The 14,540-nt window shown below is 47.2% G+C and overlaps 1 protein-coding gene across 1 annotated transcript in view; it reads left to right on the forward strand.

Annotated features, from left to right (window-relative positions):
- The window catches only part of LOC146199657 (phospholipid-transporting ATPase ABCA3-like), a 73,328-nt gene that overhangs the window by 35,740 nt on the left and 23,048 nt on the right, over positions 1-14,540 (forward strand). The window contains exons 15-17 of the mRNA XM_084592798.1: positions 7,816-7,941; positions 9,495-9,752; positions 14,440-14,540. The exon at positions 14,440-14,540 is cut by the window's right edge and continues 147 nt beyond it. Coding sequence (XP_084448924.1) covers positions 7,816-7,941; positions 9,495-9,752; positions 14,440-14,540 — 485 coding nt within the window. The remainder of the gene's footprint in view (positions 1-7,815; positions 7,942-9,494; positions 9,753-14,439) is intronic.

Below are 14,540 nucleotides of genomic sequence, written 5' to 3' on the forward strand. Positions count from 1 at the left end.
GGCCTTTCAAGGTTTATCTAAAGCTCCTTGTTGCGAGCACAGCTTCGCGAGGCGCGCCAGAAACTAGGTGAAGCAGTTTTCCACAATGTGGCGCTCCCGTAGCAAGACTCCCGTTTCATTCGCCGCACTTATGCGTACGCTGCGATCTGCGCTTACCATTCTTCACATGCGATGCGCGCACCTCATTACGGAGAAGCGCCTCACTCACCTAGTGTGAGGAGTGTCTGGTTTTGTCGCTGAACGCGAAGCTACGCTTACAACTTGAGCTCCCGGGAACCCACCCACTAGGGCTGTTTTACGCTTGGTGGAAGAAGCGGCCTGAAAGCAGAACATTTACGCGCTGCGCGACCGCAAGGAACAATACAAGCACTGGAAAGACTTGCTATACTACAGCGGCACTTCAGAACGTCGCTTACGTTTGATGCATACGTAATGCTGGAGTATTTTAAAGGACCTTTTTACAGCTCATCTATTTATAGCCCTGCGCTTCGAGTTCCGGCTTGCAAGCGTTGCAGAGCAATACCTGCTTCTTGCAGCCGCATAATCGCGACTGTAGTAACGTGTAAACATTTCTTCCCAGTGAGCGCATAATTTTGTTTCCTGTTCAGAAAATTATTACTGCAGCGAACCAAACTTATCTGCCGTTTCTGTTGAGAATGTGCGAGTCCGTCCTACGCTTTGCTGAGTCAGCTGAGCAGCCGACTTTGCAACCAGATGTTATTCGTGGCGACGGTTCTTTGTCAAACTAGGCAACCTAGCGCACCTTTTGCGGTCTGCTGCGCTGCAGTCTGCATCGGTGCTCTAGCAGTCGGTACGTGTCTCTGTATTATGAAAATAAGTAATTTGAAGAGTAAGAAGCGGCAACAGCTTCGTGCTTGGTTAGAATTAGGCGTTCGTGTAGAACAGGCGAGCTTGCCGGTATCGCTTGCCGGTATCGCTAAAGAGGCTAAAGAGGAAAGTATATAACAGTTGCATCTTACCTGTACTCACCTATGGGGCTGAAACGTGGAGGCTACCCAAGAGAGTTCTACTTAAGTTGAGGACAACCCAGAGGGCTATGGAACGAAAAATGGTAGGGGCAACATTAAGAGATAGAAAGCGTGCAGAGTGAGTCAGAGAAATAACTCAGGTTACCGACATACTAGTGGAAATTAAGAAGAAGAAATGGGCATGGGCAGGACATGTAGTGCGAAGAGAGAATAACAGATGGTCGCATAGGGTAACAAACTGAATTCCAAGGGAAGGAAAGCGTAGCAGGGGGCGGCAGAAAGTTAAGGTGGGCTGATGAGGTTAAGAAGTTCTCAGGGGTCAAGTGAATGCAGCTAGCACAGAACCGGGTTTAGTGGAGGAATATGGGAGAGGCCTTCGCCCTGCAGTGGGTATAGTCAGGATGATGTTGATGATGATGATGATGATGATGATGATGATGATGATGATGATGATGATGATGATGATGATGATGATGATGATGATGATGATGATATAGAACAGGCGATTGGAATGTTGCAATGTTTTATTGCTAATCGGCTAGATCACGAAAATCCAGCGCGTTTGCGGTTTCCCCGTAGGAACGGCAGCAGAGTCGGTAGAAACTATATTTAACTGAACAACATGCATCCCGTGGCAGCGCACACTAACGGCCGCTATCTCATCGCAGCGTGGTCGCGCCGACGCAACACTATTCTTTTTCTGCCTCGGCCTTGAACGCCGCGGTCGACAACCTCTGATTTCGGCGTATTTGGCCGCGCATGGACCATGATAGGAGGCTATGCCTATACCATGTTCTATGAGGCACTACGCCGGAACGATGGTAGCTTTTAATGAAAGCGAAAGGCCAATCGCCGAAATCTCAAGATAGCGGGTCCCTCCTTCAACGGCATTTAACGTCATTCCCCTCAAACTCAGGCAACCACTATCAGCGTCATGCAGCCAATCCTTAAGTACGGTCATTGATAGGCGAAAGAACAGATCGCTCCCTAGGGACGCTTCGAAGCCTCGGCTTCGCGTCATCCAACGAAAGCCGGAAAACGGAATGTGTCCGAAATGGATAATTGGGCGCTATAAAGCACGGCCTCTGGATTTCTATTTTTGTAGTTGGATTACGGCCGTAGCATATTCATGTTGGATGTAGTAGAGTAACTTGGAAAATATGTCAATATAGTAACCACTGCATTTACGGACCATTTCTTATAAAACCGTGGCAAGCAAGCAGTAGATAGCTGTACATACCACGTTACCTCTATATTGTAGCCGAATAAAAAGAAAGCGCGAGAATTTTTGAAGAAAGAAGACGTTGATGCGGGCGGTCCTCTCGGCGCTTCTAAGACTCTCCGCCGTCTCGCAGGTTGCCGCTGCTGCCGTGCTGACCAGTGATCACTATTGTCGTTCTGTTAGGCTAGGAACTAATACTGGTGGAGGTGCGGGGTGTGAATCCCATGCAGCGTATGTCGCCATTTACGTAATTCGAGCCTGCTCTTAAATCTAGGCCGCCGAATTTTCTTAGAGCCCGCGGCAGCATCTGAGACGGCGTCAGCAAGGCCAAGCTCCGGAATCTGAACTCTTGCCCGAGGGGAAGACTGCCTGGGCTAACGTCACCATGGCCTTCTAGCCGACCAACAATCCGACCATGAGACTGCTGCGCGAATACTCTACGTGCCGGTGACCCCAAGGACTGGCACCCCATTTTGTAGCGATGGCCTGGACGATGTTGAAACATGAGTTCAGTATTACGAACGGGTTGCGCACCGCAAGGGGCAGACCCGCGATCAATGCCTGCAGAATATCTACTTCTCTTTAGAGGCAACAGCGAGGTACCCGTTCGAGAACCACGAGGACTCGTTGATCTCCTGGAAGTTGTGCAAGAACAAATTGGTTCCCGCGTTAGCGCATCAGTACCGGCGACAGCATGCCGAATATCTCCTCCAAGCTCGAATTCAGAGCCCTGCCGAAGGTGTGAGAAGCTCATAGAGGACGTGCTACGCGTAAGTGCTCGCGCGGACCCGCGGGCTACTGAGAATAAGTACGCGCCTAGATGCGGGACGTCCTAAATGAGTTGGTTGGCGGCCTTATAGGCGATCCGCCGATTACAGTAGCCAGTTTCATGGCCGAAGCGAGTAACAGTGAGCGAGTATTGGTCACGAGCACGAACCACTATCAGCGACTGGACACCAACCCCAACTTCTAGAGCCTTGCCTCCTCTGGCTCTAGTGGTTCTGATGTCACCGACATCCGTGAAATTATTCACGAACTCGTACGCGAAGAGCTCAGGAGGCGTGTTCTAGCTCCTGAGTAGCCTTAACCAGTATTCGTCGCTGCAGCCGTTCGTGAGGAACTGCGACAGGCACTCACACCGGAAGGCGTTTCTACTGTGCCAAATGTTACTGCTGCAGAACAACAACCAGCTGAGAGTTATGCTGCCGCTCTCCGCCGCCACCGCCAGCAATACCAACGGGCTGCGGATCCCGGACCTCGACGCCGTGAATTTCTGGCGCAGCATGACACATACTCAGAGCCGCGAAGACGAAGAAAAATCGACACCCGGAGAACTGCGGACAGCCGACCGTTGTATTTCCAACGTCGCTTTAGTAGCTGTCCCTCATTTATTTAATAAGTTCTAATCAAAACCCATTATCCAAAGGACCTATTCATTATCTTTCTCTACCTGCTATACATATATGGTGCAGGAGGAGTCTGTCTATGGACTCCAACATACTAAATGTGGTGAACCTGATCACACGTACCGCCTCTGCCCATACCGAGAGCTTGGCCTTTGTGGATTCAGCCTGGCGATCGGCTCCCTTGTTACGATGAACAGCCCCTAGATTTCAAGGGGCGATGAAGAGCATCGAATATCTTCGATGCTCTTCATCACCAATGCAAACTGATGTCCGTGGATCCCGCTCACACTCGCCACGCCGCCCTCCCACGCCTCCTCGCGGGTCTCGCCGTGAGAGCTTGTCTCCTCTTCCTCGTCGAGAAAACTGAATACGGCGATGCCTGGAGGCGGCGTTGCCGGAATTTGGTCGAAAGAAAGAGCCTGCACTTAAGTCAACATCTGACCCCAAGCACAACGACACAGTCGGAAAACAGAAAGGAAAACAGTTTTGCGACCTCTAGCAATGTCAGCGGTTTAATCGACGGTCACGTGGCGATTGTGCGTGTTGACAGTGGCGCCGATTACTCGGCCTTCAGCGGAAAGTTGTCTCCGACTTCGCAAGGTTACCACCTAGTGGAATGGGTCTCCGATACGAAACACAGGAGGTCACCTCGTAATTCCTGCTGGATAATGAACCGCCTGCGTCGAAATTCATGGTGAGACGTGTCCCGTCAAATTTGTGATCTTAGAACGCTGTACCAAACTTGTAATTCCCGGAATGCATTTTCATTGTGAATATGACGCAGTCGTTGATGTAAGGCAAAATAAGTTGACCCTCCAGACACCTTCTTCATCGCCGAGGCTTCGTACAGCCCGCAGTTGCACTTAAAATTGATGCTGAACATGTGAGCTTGCCACCATTCTCGACAGTATTTCTATCTGTTCGCATGCGGCAAAGGCGTCCTGGAAGGAAGTGTGCAAATGTTGCTTTCGAGAAAAATAGCCGATGTTCAGGAAGGACGTGCAACATCTTCGTGACGAACTTTAGAAGCGAGCCGCAGCACGTGACAAAAGGGTCAGTTATAGCCCATATAGAAGAGATTAGCGACGATCGTGAGGCCGTTGCGTTGCCTGAGCGGGATATTCCGCCCGAACCGCAAAAGAGAAAAACCCTTGCAACTGAATATCGAGACAAAACTTCAGTCGTCTCAGACACGAGAATTACTTGAACTTTTTTTATCGCTAACATGATTGTTTTTCAACGACATCCGGGATTCGCCAGACACCGGGCGCGAAACAAAACTATTGTCGATAGCGCTGTCCATCCGATTCGCCAAGCGCCGTACCAATTTTCCCTTATGAAAAGCAAGCAATGCTACACAGTCCGTGGGCCGCACCTGTTGCGCTGGTAAAGAAAAAAGACGGGGAGCTTCAGTTCTGTGTAGACTACAGGCGGCTCAAAAAGGTGACAAAACATGTTAAGTGCCCCGAATCGAATACACCCTCAATCGACTCCGTCTCGCCCGCTATTTTTCGTCTATAGATTGTAAAAGTGGATACTGGCAGATCGAAGTGGATGAGCGAGACTGATAGAAAATCGCGTTTATAACACCGTATGACCTTTATGAGTTCAAGCTAATGGTGTGGTGCTTATGTATATTGCCCGCGACATTTCAAGGCGTCATGGACACTGTTCTCTCCGGGCTCAAGTGGGAGATGTCGTTTATCTGGATAATGTTATTTTTTCAAGCACCTTCGCTGACCATCTTGTGCGCCTCTAACCGGTTCTTTGTGCTATAAGGAACGTCGGACGCCCACTCAAACCTTCGAAATGGTTCGTGCATGGCAAGTAGAGGTTTATCATCAGCTACATAGGCGTGAAGCCGGATCCCGAAAAAGCAGCGGCCGGGTTGTCCTTCCCACCACTTTCAGACAAGAAAACTGTCAGAAGCTTTCCTGGTCTCTGCACCTGCTTGAGACGTGTTTTTTTCCCAACTTCGCCCAGATAGCAGAGCCACTTATCCACGTTATGAAAGAAAGCGTCGAATTTGTGTGGAATGAGAAGCAAGAGTCAGTATTCAGCTAACTAACCCAACCCTTCTATCATCAGCTCTATTGGCGTTGCAATCAAGTTGCCGACAATGAACTCCATACGGACGCCAGCAACAAAGAACTAGGGGCAGTACTCGTACAATTCCAGGATGGCGCTGAGCGGTTTATTACGTACGCTAGCCTACCTCTTTTAAAGGTAGGTGGCAATTACTCGACTACAAAAAAAAAAGCGCCTCGTTGTCATCTGGGCCATAACTAAGGCCCGGCTCTATCTGTACGGCCGCCCGTTTCGTGTGGTCACCGACCATAATTCGCTGTGCTGGCTGGCCAATTTAAGTATCCCGCGGGCCGGCTTCCAAAGTGGAACATTCGGCTACAAGTGTACGAAGTGCCGATTATACATAAATCCGGCCGAAAACATCATGATGCTAAGTGCTTTTCTAGAGCACCCGTGGGACCATCGCCAGAAGGCGCTGATCAAGAGCAAGACAGCTTCCTTGGGGCCTAGAATCCTGACGATACAGTAGATAGGCAACTACATGATCCTAAACTTCGTCAACTGATGGCACATCTTGCAGGAGACCAAGATGCGGTACCTCGGGTTTACCTGCGTATACTACCTCCATTCAAAATTCGGAATGGTATCTTGTACAAGACGAATTTCGACAGCAGCCACAGGTCGTGGCTTCTTGTAGGGCCGGAAGATCTGCGCAGCGAGATCACTGAACCTTGCAGCAACGATCCTATAGCTGGTCATCTACGATACAGCCGAATGTTTTAGCGTATTCGGGAACAATATTACTGGCCGACCCTCGCCAAGTACGTACGTCAAAAACGAGAACCTGCCATGAGTGCCAAAGGCGAAAAACACTTCCTACGTGACCGGCGGATTTTCTCCAGCCAATCGAACCACGGAGTGCTCGGTTTTATGCCATTGGAGTGGATTTCCTTGGCCCATTTCCGACGTTGCAATCAAACAACAAGTGCATCATCATAGCGGCAAACTAACGTGCTACGCGGAGCCCGCGCACTTCCGGGAGATGGTTGCTGAGACAGCGAAATTTTTCATCTAGTGTATTGTCCTCCGTCACGGTGCACCAGCAATGGTAATTACATAGTCTGACGCCGCATTTGTGGCGCAACGCATCTAGGAAATCTTGCTTATAGGCTGCACCAGCCTCCGCTGGATTACAGCGTATCATCCGTAAACCAATGGAATAATGGAGAGGCTCAACAGAATTGTAGCCGATATGATCGCCATCTACGTGGGCGTCCACCATAGGATCTGGGACGATGTCACGTTCGCTTATAATATCGCAGTCCAGGCAACCACTCCTATGCCCCTCTACCAGGTATTGCAAGGAAGGCAAGTCACCACCATGCTTGATGCTATGCTGCCTTACCCACCGACAGACGACGTAGCTGATGATGCCCGGCTAGTAAGCGAACGCGCGGAGGAGGCTCGGCAAACTGGCCAGACTCTACGTACAATAGCAACAGCGTACCGATGCTCGTCACTGCAGCCTCCGGAGTCGTGAAGCCCATTTCCGGCATGGAAACAAGGTCTGGGTGTGGACACTCGTTCGCCGTCGAGATCTTTCAGAAAACTCATGAAGCGGTATTTCGGGCCATACACAGTTGTTCGTCGCGCCACTGAACTTAATTACGAAGTGCTGCACGAGGTCGTTACGCCGTTCCTGACATTACGTACCTACGTTTTGCGGTTTAACGTATTACCAGTGATCACTGAGAACCTTTCCTTGTTTACTCTCAGTACATTGCTCACATGCTAGCCAGATGTTTCGCGACCATGTGTGCTTTTGAGCGCTTGTTAATTAAGTTTGGGTTTAGCATCGGGGCTTACTTATTTTGGAGAGAGGCAGTATAGCCAAAGAAGAGGAAGCGGAAGCGCTTTTGAAAAAAGAAGACGCTGGAGCGGGCAGTCCTCAAGGCGTTTCTAAGGATCCCCGCCATCGCGCTTGTTCCCGCTGCTGCCCTGCTGACCTGTGATCACAGTTGTCGTCCTGTCCTAAGGCTAAGACGTGACAATATCAGCATTCATTCATGAATCACTGCAGTTACTACTTTGTAGTAGCGGGCTCTTAAAATATAACACGTTCGACCTGTTATATACTTAACTAATGTTTTCTTTTTTTTTTTTTTTTCAGAGAACATCCTTTTAATGAATATCCTGCATGGCTACGCCGCGCTGCCATTTATCTATATATGCTCCTTCTTTTTTGACAACCCTGAAAATGGATTCTCTGCACTCGCCATTTCTACCTTTTTGATATGTGAGTATAAGCAGCATTGGTCATTACGCGTAGAGAAGAGAGAACTTAGTAGCTACAAAAATAGGTACTGATCGTAGTAATGATTATAGAAATTGGTCTTGTTAAAACTTGACAATAACAACTTTACGTGAAAATTCTGTGTACGAGTCTAACCAGCCAAATTAGTACAATAAATTCTGATCACCATTATGCCGAGCGAAAATAAATTTGTATTAGACAGCTACCAAAAGGAACACAGATCGCAATCTTAAGGTCCGACAAATCAAGAGTTCAGAGCTTATCTTTTTCTTGTAGCCACAAAGCTGCCTTTCTGACCATACTGAATATTCACTACTTTCATTTCCCTTCAATTCATCAAGTCCATTCTCGTTGTTCATGTTGGACGAATTGTGTCCTCGACAGGAATTCTTGGCTAACTTGGCCTCAGCCTGTCAATGGCGAGCCAGTGCGATTAGTACATACTGTGGAGCAAACTGCCTTGAGAGACCAGTTTTTCGAACTTGTTTTTCTAGATGTTGAAAACATAGCAATTATAAAAGTTTCCTTTATGCCCGCACAGCTGAGCTAAGTACATATGTATTCTTCGAATACTGTCTTATCAGAAGGGAATGAACAGTTCGGAACTCACCGAAATTCGACTAACCAGTGAACAGGCATATGTGTCGAGTTATATCCAGCAATTATCCCAGTCGTGTCACGAGTGTATCTTGTTTCGAGTGAAAGATTCGCCGCAACTAATATTACGCAGCGTACGTAGATGTCTCCATAGGAGGTCACGGATTTTTAACAGCTCAGCCAAAGAAGTGCTGTTCCAGAATTAAAGTTTTATCAAGGCGCAGACCTAATCTGCTTTTTCAACATATGGTGGTGTGTTTGACAGGCAAAGGTGACGCATTGCTGCTCTGTCTTACTGACTTAGTGACTACATAATGAGGGATAGTTGTTTTGGCCCCGTCTCAATTAGATGTTTATTTTATACAGATAGTAAAGGAGGCGCTGGCTTTTCTATATAAATTTATTTATTCTACAATTATGCAACGGGCTCAAAATTAAAACGTTTGTATTCAGCCCGGCAACCAAATATTACAACAGGCTCCTTGGCTTCAAGGAAGTGATAGCGCAAGCCTTGATTATTTTAACGCAAAAATGGTCACTGTAATTTAGAAGTTATCTCCCGTTGCGGCGAGACTGAAGTGTAACATATTCTAATGCGCAGTTTTGGTGAGGGATGGAACGTGACATGGTTCCCCAAGAAAAGACAATATCTAGAAGAGTTTGATATTAAATACTTACAAACTTTCAAACCTCGACATGCGCATCAAAAACACCGGCTACACGCAGGGCGATTTCTAGTCGCTAGCTCTCCTTTTCATTCCGTTACCTGTTTTTTGTGTATGTGCAAGGTTAGTATCAGGGACTGTGGATAAGGTGGAAAATAATGTCCTAAATTAAAAGGGTAGAAAGAGTTACAGCCCCGCTCTGTAGTCTATAGGTATGGTAGTAAGAGCAAAGTGAGGGCAGCACTGCGCGTCCGCTTTGCATGTGGCGAACAGCGTCTGTGTGCTGCCTGGGCTCCGTGTTCATGGATCATTACGCGAGCACTACCCACAACGCCTTCCTAACGGTGCTCGCCCGGACAGTGCTGCAGTTTGCGCGGCTTCTGCCCAACTATTCGTACTCGCGCGGCATGACCAAGGTGCTGCAGCTGGCAGCCGAGAATGCGCTGTGCCGCATGGGTGGACAGGCACTCCGCTCCGCCTGCCACGACAAGACTGAAAGAGTGAAGATATCGCTTCAGCAGTGCTGCTTACGTAAGTATTTTTTTAAAGCACTGGGTCAGTTCCTTAAAATATACCCTGTCATCATATGCCATGTAAGAAGTTTACCAGTAATCCGCTACGTAAGAACGACATCTGCCACAGATAGACAGCTGTCTCGTTCATTGGTTTTATAAGCGTCCACACAGTTAGGACAGCAGTTGTTCACAGAGCCCGCAGATGGTTTGTCATACCCCAAAGCATGTACTCGCCGCTAAGAACAGACAAAATGATAGCTCCCACGGTACCGACGGCTTTCTTCCGCAAGACCTTGTTTGCCTCTGTATGCCTGAACCGGACTCTATTTGAATATGCTTCCGACATACCGCAGGCCGTACAGCGTCCTTGGGCGCATTTTGTGTGTGGACTAACTCGTTGAGCCCAAAATGCACTCGGATGATCTGCGACGACGTGGACTGCCGCTGTATATGTCCCTCTTCCGAAGCCGCACTACGATTCACACGTTTTATTGCCTTCACTCCCTTCAGTCACTAGAAGTAATAAACTTTCCTTACGGGGCCAGTACAGTTTAAGCACACCAGATCTCTGAGCCTGGAACTGCTAGTTGCTTAATTTTCAGCACTCGAAATCAGCCTTCAATAAAATAAAGTTTGTTGCAGTTTATCAATAACTACTGTGGGTTGACTGAGGTTATGTTCTGGCCGCATAGTTCATACCATTGCCTCAAAGGGAACGCGGTTTGTACTTAGGGCATCTGTGTGTGGGCGGAGGATGGCGGGGGAGATTTATATAACCTAATTGATCAGCTCATAACAGAACTTGCTATAAGGACGTTTTACAGCAAAACGTTTAACTTGAAGGAAAACATTAATTATTAATCACTTTAAACATGTGTTTGAAATGAAGCGACATGGAATAGCGGTCGACAGCTTCTCTTTATTTTAGTTTTTGAAATATATTACTTAACAAAACACTTGGCTAAGGAGAATGAATGCATTATATGCGAGCACATATTACAGAAATTCATGAGCAGTATCAGTTTTGCTTTAGCTGGGTAATTTTGGCTGTTTTAAGCCAATGAAAAATAAGACGAATTTATTGTTATATGATCAACACAAGACAACCATTATTAGGCAAAGTGTGTTGTTTAATTTACGATGTTTATGTATTTTTTATTGCTGGGCTTTTTGTTCAAGCGCGCTCTTGGAAGAAAATGCCTATGAAATGAAAATTGTAACATCTATAATTCGATACCACAAATGCACTGTGTACGAAGTAAAAACACGTTACAAAACTCTTGTGCTCATATTTCTTATGGTGGATCATATTTGCGCTCATTGATTACTTGTATAATTATATATTGCGTGACTTTGTAATCAATTGAATACTTTCATCATGTCTGAAGCATGGTTTTTCAGGTTATTCGATTTCTTTATTTTCTTGTCTCTGGGTGCGGTTCGTCAATTAGTTCGTCAATTTTTTTTTCTTTAGTTATTTGCAAAACAAGTGTAAACGGGCGAAGCGTTCATGTTTTCTGCCGTACGAAGATCTGGCATGTTGCGCTCTTCTCGTTCTTGGTTATTGGTGTATCTTCTGGCGTCTGCTGCAATTCCTCGATTTGAGGTCAAATGGGCGTGTGAAAGGACAGCTTTAGAAACTCCACCAGTTTTAGCCTAAAATTTTGTACCGGTCTTGCTATGGTTCCTCCCCAGAGGCTGCGTCTGATGTCCCAAATAAACACTACAGACGAATTTTTTAGCTTTTCAGCGGCTTTTCCGGAAGTGCGTTTTCTCAGCGCCAGCCAAAATAGCAATGCTTCTTAAAAGACATAGAAACTGGCTTCCAAGCATTGCACAAATACCAGCGTGTGGGCAAGGCTTCACAAGATAAATTCCGGCACGCCGGGCACTCTCAATACAAGTACTCGCCGCTAAGGACAGACAAAATGATAGCTCCCACGGTACCTACGGCTTTCTTCCACAAAACCTTGTTTGCCTCTGTATTCCTATGGCTGTATGATTGTATGCATGGTATGTATGATAGTAAAGGCAAGGCAGCCGTGTGCTGTGCGATATTAGAGAACATTAAAGAACTCCAGGTGGTTGAAATTTCCAAAGCACTCTACTGCGGCGTCCTTCATGCATTAACACGTCCATACTAAGAGATCAAACCAATTTGGGTGTTTTAAACTATATACAAGTAGCGTTTTGCTGTTGTTTCGCATGTTAGAGTGTGCCAGCATTCCACATTTTGAAATTTGGTCTTCGCTGGGGTTATTGTAGGTTAAGCTGTTGCCAATCTCTGTTACTGCTCCGTACTTAAATCACGCAAATAAGAAACGGATCCTGGTGTAAATTCTCACTTCTACAAGAAGAATAATCAGGGAGAAGCTTAGGTTATCCATCTGCGAATGCGCAAGTGGCCGTTCTCGTGTTTGCAGCAAGCAGTTCGGTGATCAGTATTCTATCTTGGAACCGGTCTAAAATGTTCGATGAATAGCGGCCGAAGGACCGGCGCGCGCGTTTACATCAATGCGCTTTACTTGTGAAGCTGCCTAGTACTGATCGCTGGAATAATCGAAAAGGTGCTGGCTTCTTCACGGAGCAGTACCTTCTGCTAACAAGCAACATTTATCCGAAAGACGGGGGATCTCGGATTCTCAACGAAGGAACCCGTGCGCGACAATCCAAGTTTTAAACAAACTATGATTCTGCCTCTACACGCAGTGTTAGCGAGGTTGAGCTGTCTTACAGGCAATGTCAGCAGTAGCGAACTAATAGTTTCAAAGAGCTAGAAAGCAAATAAACCAGTGCCAAAGCATTACAGGTGGTGATCTGCTGAGGTGGGGGTTAACAGTAGTACACTTAGTGGAAAAAACAAGCATCCTCCCGACGCCCGAGTAGCAATGATCGCAGTAAGTGCTACAAAATTGGCTGCGTGGAACTGTAGGACCTTAAGTGGGCGATAAATGGGTTTCTCCATGCTTAATCGCTGCTGATTGTTCATACCACCGACCCCACCTTGTCATCGCGTCTGCTACTGAGCGCATGCCGACCATGGCGGCTCGCGCTCCTGGGAACAAAGAAGCATGTGCTGACACCGAATAGGCATTTATTGCTGCAATAACAACAGCCAGCAATATTACACGCTTATAAATTTAGGTCTTCCGACTCATCGGCAAGGATACGAGAGTATGCTCGCCCAGGCCAGACCAGATGTCACCGAGGCCAGACAGGACTAACAGACGCTTTATGTTCCTACGAGCCTTGGCCTCTGGCGACAGCGGAGCCCTTGGCGGTGCGTCCGACCGCATCGAGTTGATGGTGACGCCTTCCCCCGCTTGCGCAGTCGCGAAGTTGTCGGTAGCGCTCGTGCTGTCGCGACGCTACTGCCACTTCGTAGTAGTAGTTAGGGTGACTACCGCGTCGCCCTCAGGAGAAAAACCATTTGAAAAGGGACGATGATGCGAGTCGGTACCCACAGAATACAACCCTGCACAGTTTAAAAGGTTTCTCTACGCCGTCCACACTATAAAAATTAATTGTTATCTACAGTACGTTCAATGGAGAAATCGGATGGCGCTACGCATCTGTGCGGCAACCGCCCTGCATCCTGAAGAGATTTTATGTGTCGACATTAAATGAACTTCAACAGAAAAGCTAATCGGGCGAGTTGGTGGTACATAGTTATAAATAAAAGAGCGCTAAACACGAAGACGAAAGAAGTGAGGTGGATGATATGACCCGTAATGCTTCGAAACCATAACAGATGTGTGGGATAAAACATGACTTGGAGTACGTTCCTTGTTATCAGGGCGTGGTGTATAAAATCATTTGTCCGTGGCCAAGTTTATGTTGGCCAAACGGGATGTTGCGTTAATACAGATCTCGGTAAATATAACCGCTCACTGGAATCTGCCCGTTCCTCGAAATTACCGACCATTGCCAAGAATGCCAATATGGTGTACCCCTCTATTCCACTATAGCGACATTTTGTACAAACACCCGGTGCAGCTGACACGTGGGATCGTTGAAGCCTTTGAAATGAAGAAAAGATCGAAGTTGTGCGCCAGCAAACCATCGCTGTTACTGCGTGGTAGTGAAGTGGCGTACCTGACGACACGTAGCTACGCGTGCTCTTCTTTGTGTTTGCTTGTTGTATTCCCTTATATATCGTGTTTCCGGTTATTAAAGGCCAGTTGAGACTCACCGCGTGTGGTGTGCTTTTCTCTTTCGTCTTTGTGTTTCGCGCTATTTTAATTATAACTAATAAATAAATCGCATAATTGTGACGCTTTAGTAGAAGTTTTTGTTAATCGCATAAGAACAACAATAACGCTGGCTGGCACGCGTCGTCGCAGTAGTTAAACTCGCCGAGCTATGTGCTTGAGCAGCTTGCTCCCTCGGTACAAAGCTTTCTTGCGAAATTAGTGGGAATACCTAAAATTAGACTCATATAGGTTCAGACAGAAGTGTAGTTGAAGAAACAGACAAACATACTATTAGCCGTGAACTACACTGCCTAGGACTCCATCATACAGCAGCAGTTCAACGCGCGTTATCCCCACTTAGTTCCTCATGGGGGTACAACCTGGAGTTGCATCACTGTTTGTACTCGTTCCCAACAGTATAACGATGACTGAGGAAAGCATCGAGGAAACCCTCTAGCAAGAACCGCTGAAACATGTTTCGCCACTTTTAAGTTCATTGTTCCGACGCAGACTTGGACGAGCCGCAGCCCGAGCGGTACGCAATCAGTCCACTGGGCATGCACTCGTATTCTGCTTTCTATGAGGTGCTCACCCTCTTCTTCGAGGGCCCG

Source organism: Amblyomma maculatum, chromosome 2 (genome assembly GCF_055883805.1).
Source record: "Amblyomma maculatum isolate TAMU_Amacu chromosome 2, ASM5588380v1, whole genome shotgun sequence".
NCBI classification, from domain to species: domain Eukaryota; kingdom Metazoa; phylum Arthropoda; class Arachnida; order Ixodida; family Ixodidae; genus Amblyomma; species Amblyomma maculatum.